General features: G+C 41.2%; 1 protein-coding gene across 1 annotated transcript; it reads left to right on the forward strand.

The window, feature by feature from the left end:
- Positions 1 to 5,316: 5,316 nt before the first annotated feature.
- LOC134865996 (piggyBac transposable element-derived protein 3-like) lies at positions 5,317 to 7,340 on the forward strand. Its single transcript, XM_063885880.1, has 3 exons — positions 5,317 to 5,374; positions 5,864 to 6,097; positions 6,292 to 7,340. The coding sequence occupies exons 1-3, from the start codon at positions 5,317 to 5,319 to the stop codon at positions 7,338 to 7,340; spliced, it is 1,341 nt and encodes a 446-aa protein (XP_063741950.1).
- The last annotated feature ends 536 nt before the right edge of the window (positions 7,341 to 7,876 follow it).

A 7,876-nucleotide genomic window follows, 5' to 3' on the forward strand; every position in this document is an offset into this window, starting at 1 on the left:
AACACTCTAAACTAAGACAGTAAACATGATATTTGATACCTGCCGTATCTGTGACTGTATGCCCAGTATTGCTATGCAGGAAGAGTGCAGTCAGTTTCTTTAACTGAAAATTATGCTGATAAGAGCTGTGAGACGCATCAGACACAATAACTGTCAGGCCAGTCAAACCAAAATAATGAGCTCAAAGACAATAAAATGCTCTGTAGGGTTGGTGTGAACAATACAGCTTTTCAATACGTGCATCCCCTTTTTACATGTAGTCGTTTGATCTTTCATATAAAATGACTGCTTATTGTCTGTATGTGGTTGAATGTTGCCAAAGTTTCTTTTCATATATGAAAAAGGCCACACGCCTTAACCTATCGTTCAGTCATTTTCAGGCACACTTGTTCAAACTAGTGAGGATAGCAGAAGGTGAGGTGAGGCCAGATCCAAAACTTTTCAATGACAGACAAAATGTAGATTTGTTTCCAGCCCCTTTTGATTGGCACACACTCCCATTTTGAGAGAAGCACTGCACCAGTTATAATAAGTTAATAATTTTGACTGCACATCGAGCAGATGGGCTTTTAGTTTGATCCTGTTTGAAATTTGGCTGCTTAGGGATTTAATCGTATAAACATCCAATATTTTGGTGAGATTTTTTTATCCTTCATTTGAAGGTTAGACACATTATTATGCTTCTAAAATCAATAAAAATTAGAATAAAACATGTAGTAAATCTTGATCAAAACAAGTACAAACAAAAAACAAGTTTGAATGGCTAAATTTGTTTGTTGTTTTTTGTGCTTTGTTCATTGTGTGCAAAAAGTTTAAATGCAAATCTTTTCCATGCTTGCTATAGGGCCAAATCGTTGCTGTAGTCTTTTTGATCTATGAAGGAGTGTGCGTCCTAGAAAGGATCTCCACTGGGAGCTTCTCGAATGCCTCGTGCTGGAATATGATACCACAAATAGAAATCACGATGTAGATGATTGACATCTGCCTTAAGGTGAGAGAGTTTGCGCAAAGATTCAAAGGTTGTCTGTTCAAACCCTCAAAATGGATTGGAAAATCTGGGAAGGGTGAGTGAAAAAGTTACACCCCTCTTCCAGCCGTAGCATGGATCATTAGGACGCATCCCATCACTGCTTATAAATCTCATTTCCTAATACAGGCGTGTGTCACTGCTGTACTCCGTAGCCGCATCTTCTTACCATTCAAGAGATGAAGCCTCTGAGCTGTTTTCAGGAAATGATGCAACGTTCTATCTCGTATGCTGAAATGTGGCATGTCATGTAGATGAAGCACACATATTCTCTCAGATGTTGGGGGCGTGCTGACGAGGGTCTCTGCTGACATTATTGTTTCAACAACACAGGATAAAATGCTGTGAATGATTCTTTAAGTATTCACTGACCGGGATCGACACCACTGCTCCTCATTCCAGTCTGACATGCCTCAGACAGATGAGAGAGTAAAACATTTGCTTACCTGTCACTGCTTCAAGCATAAAGCTGGTGAGCTTGCTAGTGTGCTTCAAAGGAGGGCGCAGCATCCGAAAGCTCTGGAAATAAGTTTATGCGATAAAGCAGAAGATGTTTGAGTTTCAGGGGGAGAGATTGGGCCAAGACAAATGTGTTTGCGTCTGTATACTTATATTTTTAGGGCTTATAACACTCACAATCCCTAAAAAATACAATTAATAACTACCAGAAAGCTAGAAGTTGTAGATGAATTAATATGCCACATCTGCAGTTAATTTGCCTCACTGATCAAGTAAATATTCCAATGAAATGATCAAGCCACAAAGCTAGGAATTTAATCAGAAGTAGTCATCACTTGCCCTACATCAGTAAAGGTGCACTTATTCAAGCTTGACCTCGCTATGACAAGTGCCAGACTCCAGGAATCAAACATCAATCAAGGCGTGTCAACCCAGGAAAAAATATAGTTTTTTCATGCACTGGTCAATTGTGAGAATATGTGGCTCTCTCATCATCTGATCTTTTAGTGGAAGAAAACATCTAAAGTAACCATTTTAGGTGGTGAATTATAATAACTTTGTCTAATTGGTTTTTGTAGATTTTTCCTAAAGGCACCCCAAGTTAGAGTATGCCTTATTCACATAAAAACAATTTCAGGTAATGTGTTATACAAAAAATGGTTGTCTTAATATAAAGAACCAGTCTTTTAATGGGAGTTCGGAGGCTAATTATGTTGAAGGGAACCATGGGGATGAGAGAGCCAGATCTCACATAATGTGCATTATTACAACCTCTACACGATGTTGGGAATATGTAGCACCGCAGCGAATCAGATTAATTTGTCTGAGACTGTGTTGAGAGGGGAGTGCATTTCTTTGAGGTCTCTTCATCACCTGTTGTGAGCATTACAGTGAGTGAGTTAAGTCATCAACAAGGGCCGAACTCTGAAAAGTCAGGCCAATTTTGAAATGCCTTAAAGCTACATTCTCTCTAATGGAAAACAAAAGACAACCAAAATAATTCAAATTGCATAGAAGTCTATGAGATTAGCCGGGTTCTCAATCGATTTATAACGCCACTGAACATTTTCCTGACGGCTTTATGGTCCTGAGTGTTCCTCAAAGCAGCCTGATGAATTACAGTTCCATTTGCATTAAAAAGATAATCCAGAAAGAAATGCTTTAGCTTGTGATTACCTTGGGATTGAAAGGTTGTTGACCTTGTTGACAGTTCTCTGGTTTGGGTTTTGTCCGTGGTTTTTGTCTTCAAACTTTAACCATTTCATATTGTTTTTTCAGTTTAAACGTTTGGGTAAGATTTTATGGGTAGAGTTAGGATTATGGTAAGGTTAGGGTTAGTTAAAATGCAACAAGGACATAGGCTGAAAACCAAGTCAGCGATGCCAAAAGCCAAACTTCAGGCTTTCAAAAACTGGCAGTCCACAAACTATTGGTTGACATTACGATGTGATATATTTAATTTCTACAGCCTATAATTTTAATAGCAATTTTGATATTTATGCTCTTCCTCTGTAGTGTAAAGGTTTTCGATAGTAAATCCTAAGGGAGTCGTTGTCCAGTCCTCCTAGGAGCACCACAGCGGAATCAGCTGGTCTGTCTGTCTTTGTAAGTCTGACTTTGTATGGTATACTATACTCTGGGAAGGCAGATGGCTGTCCAAAAAACTCTCTTTTATTGTCTGTGCCTTTTATCTAGGCTCATTAAAAAAAATACTCTTTTGAGGGAGGCAAGCCCAGAATACAACCTCAGACCTCAATGCACAGGCGCCCTTATCAGACTCTGCTTGGAACAAGCCAGGGTACAGAAGTTTAATGAATGAAAAATCACCCCCATCCTTGAAGACCTATTATGGCTGTGTTAATCCAGGTATGAATCACTGCTCTCCAAAACATAAACACTAATGACCCTGAGGCCTTAAAGTGGTAAGTATTGAGCAGCCTTTAGGGCCATTGGCCTCGAATGGCCTGCCTGAGAGGGCTAAGAGATGGAGAGGAAAGAGAAGAGGGACAGAAAGCTCTTTGGGTTGCAGCTGCCAGCCCAGCGCCTCTCACGGAATAAAAATGCACCTCTTATCTCTGATTCCATGGCCTCGGCTTGATCCACACTGATCTAAAATGACTTTGTAGTTCCAGGACATTATCCTGCATCTCCGCAGCCATCAGTGGCATCAGCCAACACACAAGCATTAATTATAAATCCATTAAAAGGCCTGGTTCGTCCGCATTGCAGCCATTATCAGATGACATGTCATTACTTTCCCTCCTCATTGCAGCAGTCAGCGGTGGCGGCTCCTGGTGGGTTCAGTAACAAACATCACATCAGTCTAGGGGGCGGTTTGGGAACATATAATGCATGGTGAGCAGTTGAGGGGTCTCGGAGGGTAATGTAGCTTCTGGGCTGACGGAATGATTACAGTGGTTGAGACATTAATTGAATACACTCATTTGTCAATTCTAACATTTTTTGGACAGAGGCTAAGAGAGTCGAGTGCACTGCAAGTCTAGAAAACAAGTTAATGACATAAAAAGATTACACCCCCACAACACATATATTGCAATTAGGCGAAATGTTGCAAAAGGGGAAGCTAGTTGAAGCTGCTATAGCCATTATACAAAAACATAACGCATGCCTAAAATGAAAAAAGGCTCTTTTCCCATTGAACAAGTAACCCACAGAATCTGACTTACATCTAGCTGATGTTCTATTTAACGTTGTGAAACAGTCACAGGGCAACAGTTTATCACACAAGACAAACCATTTTATTATCCTTTGTAGAAGGGTAAGTAGGGTTAGGGTTAGAGGAACATTAAGGCTTGGGTCTGAAAGAATAATAAATATATTGTGACGGAACATAAACGATATAGTTCACTGTTTCTGGACGGACCATATTTGTGCACTTCCGGTAGTACTACCGGATGTTGGTTTTAGCTTCAGATAGCATGTAGCTAATATTGTATTGTATATATGAGTGGACGGAGAATGACGCGTGGAGTTACATACTAAACACACCGCCTCTACCTCTCACTCATTGATGCTGCAATAATACTATTACGTGTTTAATAACCCATTCACCTCAGAAGGATTGCATAATAAGAATATTGTAAGTGGAAGCTTCATGACTACGCCAACACGCGGCGAAAGTGACGTCATAATTGCTATGCAGATCTTGCCAAGGATGCACCTCCTACGACGTCAGCCAATAGAAGAGACCGGGAAACACCTATGTGACGGCAAGGGACCAACAGGATCCAGTCCCTGCTGCCAACCAATGAGAGAAGACGAGAAAGGATGGAACACAGAGTAGAAGTGCCTGATGTAGGAAAAACATGGGAGACAGCTAACTGCCTAAACGTGGTCTTTGGTCCAGTGGCGTGGGGGAGGACCGCAGCTGTGCCCCTTTGCAAACCTACTACACTGTTGCTTTAATAAATACTCTCAAATTTAACCTAGTAGTTTCTGGGTCTACTTTTCAACAACTCTTGATCTTCAAACAACAAACATACATTTTCCTAAAAGGTCCAACGAAATACCTGATATGGTCATACCATTACATATGTGACATAGAAGATGCCAAAATTAAAATCTTCTGTTTCTTTGAACCAACCGTCCACCATGACCTCTTACTTAAGCAGACTTGGGCACTCTTTATCATTTTTCATTGACTACCTCCTATAGGACCTGGCGTACACATACGTGGACATCACATTTTTGGTCATATGACCACAGTCGTTAATTCTGCTGAACTGTCGCCTCATGGCCAAGTATGTGGACACTTACACTGTCATCTGGTGGTGTCAGAAGAGTACAACACACTACGGTAAGAATGAAAAATGGCGGCAAACACAAGGGATAATTCAAGTGGCAGCTCCAAACACAAACCTCGACAAGGTAAGAAGTCCTATCATATTTCAAGGCTTTTTCTGATTTAGATATTTATCAAAGCATTGTAGGTTTGTCATGACATGCAAATTTGACAAAAAATGTGTGAAAATAACAATTTGGTATGCTGCTAAACATGATGTACACGTATGTGTACATCGGGACTTAGGTTGGTCAAAAATGCTAATATGTTAGCAAAAATGTGCACGAGTAAAATAGCTTATAGCTAACTCTTGTGCAGCTAAAAAGCTGTACATTGTCCCAATGAAATAAATAACAATTAAATAACTAAATACATACATAAATACATAAATTAGTTGGGTTAAAAATGTTAATATGCTAGTAAAAATGTGCCTTGCTATAGCTAATAGCTAGAGTTGTTTATAGCTATCTCTGGTGCAGTTGAAAAGCTGTCCCAGTGAAATAAATAACAAAGAAATACATACATATATAAATGACATTGGTTTGTATTTGATTTTTTCATGTTTTTATTTCCAGAGCGTTTTTCTGTGCAAACAGCATTGGAGCAATTTTGGCTAAATGATGGAGACAACTCAGATTTGGAAGACTTGTCTGACAACGATGATCCCATCCTGGATGCCAATTACCAACCCCGAACACAGGAGCGAAGCAGCAGTGAGGATGAGGATGACAGTAGTGATGATGAGGACCCCATTCCTCAGCCCACTGAGCACAGCAGAGGACGTAAACGTCTCCGTGGTGCAAATAATGGTTAGCCAAGACCCAGTGGATATTTGTTTATTTTAGGCAGGGCCTAAGGGCTAGGTGAAGGATAGGAAGCAAAATGCTTATTTACAACACTTGTTGACAGGTTCAGGGACAGGGACAGATACAGGTTCATCCCTGCAAGTCTCAGAATCGACCTGAATGCGCATCTATTGATGAGCAGATGATTCCTTTCACAGGAGCCTGTCCATGCAGACAATATCTGCCAATGAAGCCAAACCCAGTTGGCATCAAGAACTTCGTTTGTGCTACAGCAGATGGCATTGTGCTGGACTTTGATCTGTATCAAGGTACAGGTGCACTGCTTGAGCAGGTCGAAGAAGAGGTGGGCCTGGGGTTGGGAGGCTTAGTCTTGGCTCGTCTGTGTCAAACTCTGCATCGTGGCACAAAAGTGTATTGTGACCGGTTCTTCACAAGCATCCGAGGTGTGGAACAAATGATGAAGAAGGAGATGTACATTACTGGTACAATAATGAAGAACAGACTCGCTGGCGCGAAGGAGAAGCTACCCTCTGACAAAACCATGAAAAACACAGGAAGAGGTACCTCATCAGAACTTTCCACTGAAGACGGAAAGTTGTGTGTAGTGAAGTGGTATGACAACAAACCAGTATTGATGATGTCTGGTGTTCATGGCACAGAGCCTGAAGACACCTGCCAGCGCTGGGACAAGAAATTGAAACAGTATGTGACTGTCTCGCGACCAAGCATTGTCCGTGAGTACAACCTCAAGATGGGTGGAGTGGATTTGATCGATAGAATGATTAGCTTCTATCGCATGAGCGCCCGTACTAAGAAGTGGACGATGCGGATGCTAATGCACTTCACAGATCTGGCTTTAGGTAACAGCTGGCTACTCTACCGCAAAGACCTCGCAATATGTGCTGCACCAAAGAAGAGCATCATGCAGTTCCTTGAGTTCCGTACAGAAATTCCTACGACCCTCTTGGCCCAGCATCACGGTCAAGGAAGCCATGCAGACCTCTCTGAACAGTCAGAGGAAGAAGACAACTCAAATCAAGGGAACAAACGTCCTGTGACGGCAGTGCCCCATGTCTTGGTCCGCAGGAGGGCGAATGCCCATCTCCCAGAGATGATCAGCCTGAAGAACGCGGCGCGCTGCAGGGTAGCAGGCTGCACTGGAAGAACCCGAGTGCGTTGTGTGACCTGCAAAGTGTTCTTGTGCTTGCAAGGCGATCGCAACTGTTACACAGCCTTTCACACATAGACACACATACACTGCAGCACAACACACACACACACACACACACACACACACACACACACACACACTGCTGCAATGCAAAATTTCACATAACACATACTGTAACTGTGACTCTCCAAAGGGGGCAAAAATGTTTTGTTTTTCTTCATTTTGTTGTGTTTTTTCACAATGATGTTCAAAACACAAACAATAGTTGAAAGTTGAAAAAACTGCTGTGTTCAAGGTTGAAATAAAATAGTTTTTCACTCTATTACAAAAAGGTGACTTTAATGTGTTTTATGGAAATTCAGACCGAGTGTCCACATATGTGGACATCATTTTTCTCTAAAAGTACATCATGTCAAAAGATGATACTTAGTTTTTATACTTATCAGGTTCCAATAAGCCCAAATAGCAAAGAGAAATAAAAAATGCATATAAAAAAACAGCTCGGGTCTTAGGAGGTATAAAGGTCACCTACAATGCAAAATGCACTTTTTGATGTCTTTTACGCATCAACAGCGGACTTCTGAAGGCATGATGACATTTAGTACTGTATT

This window comes from Eleginops maclovinus, chromosome 6, assembly GCF_036324505.1.
Source record: "Eleginops maclovinus isolate JMC-PN-2008 ecotype Puerto Natales chromosome 6, JC_Emac_rtc_rv5, whole genome shotgun sequence".
NCBI lineage: Eukaryota > Metazoa > Chordata > Actinopteri > Perciformes > Eleginopidae > Eleginops > Eleginops maclovinus.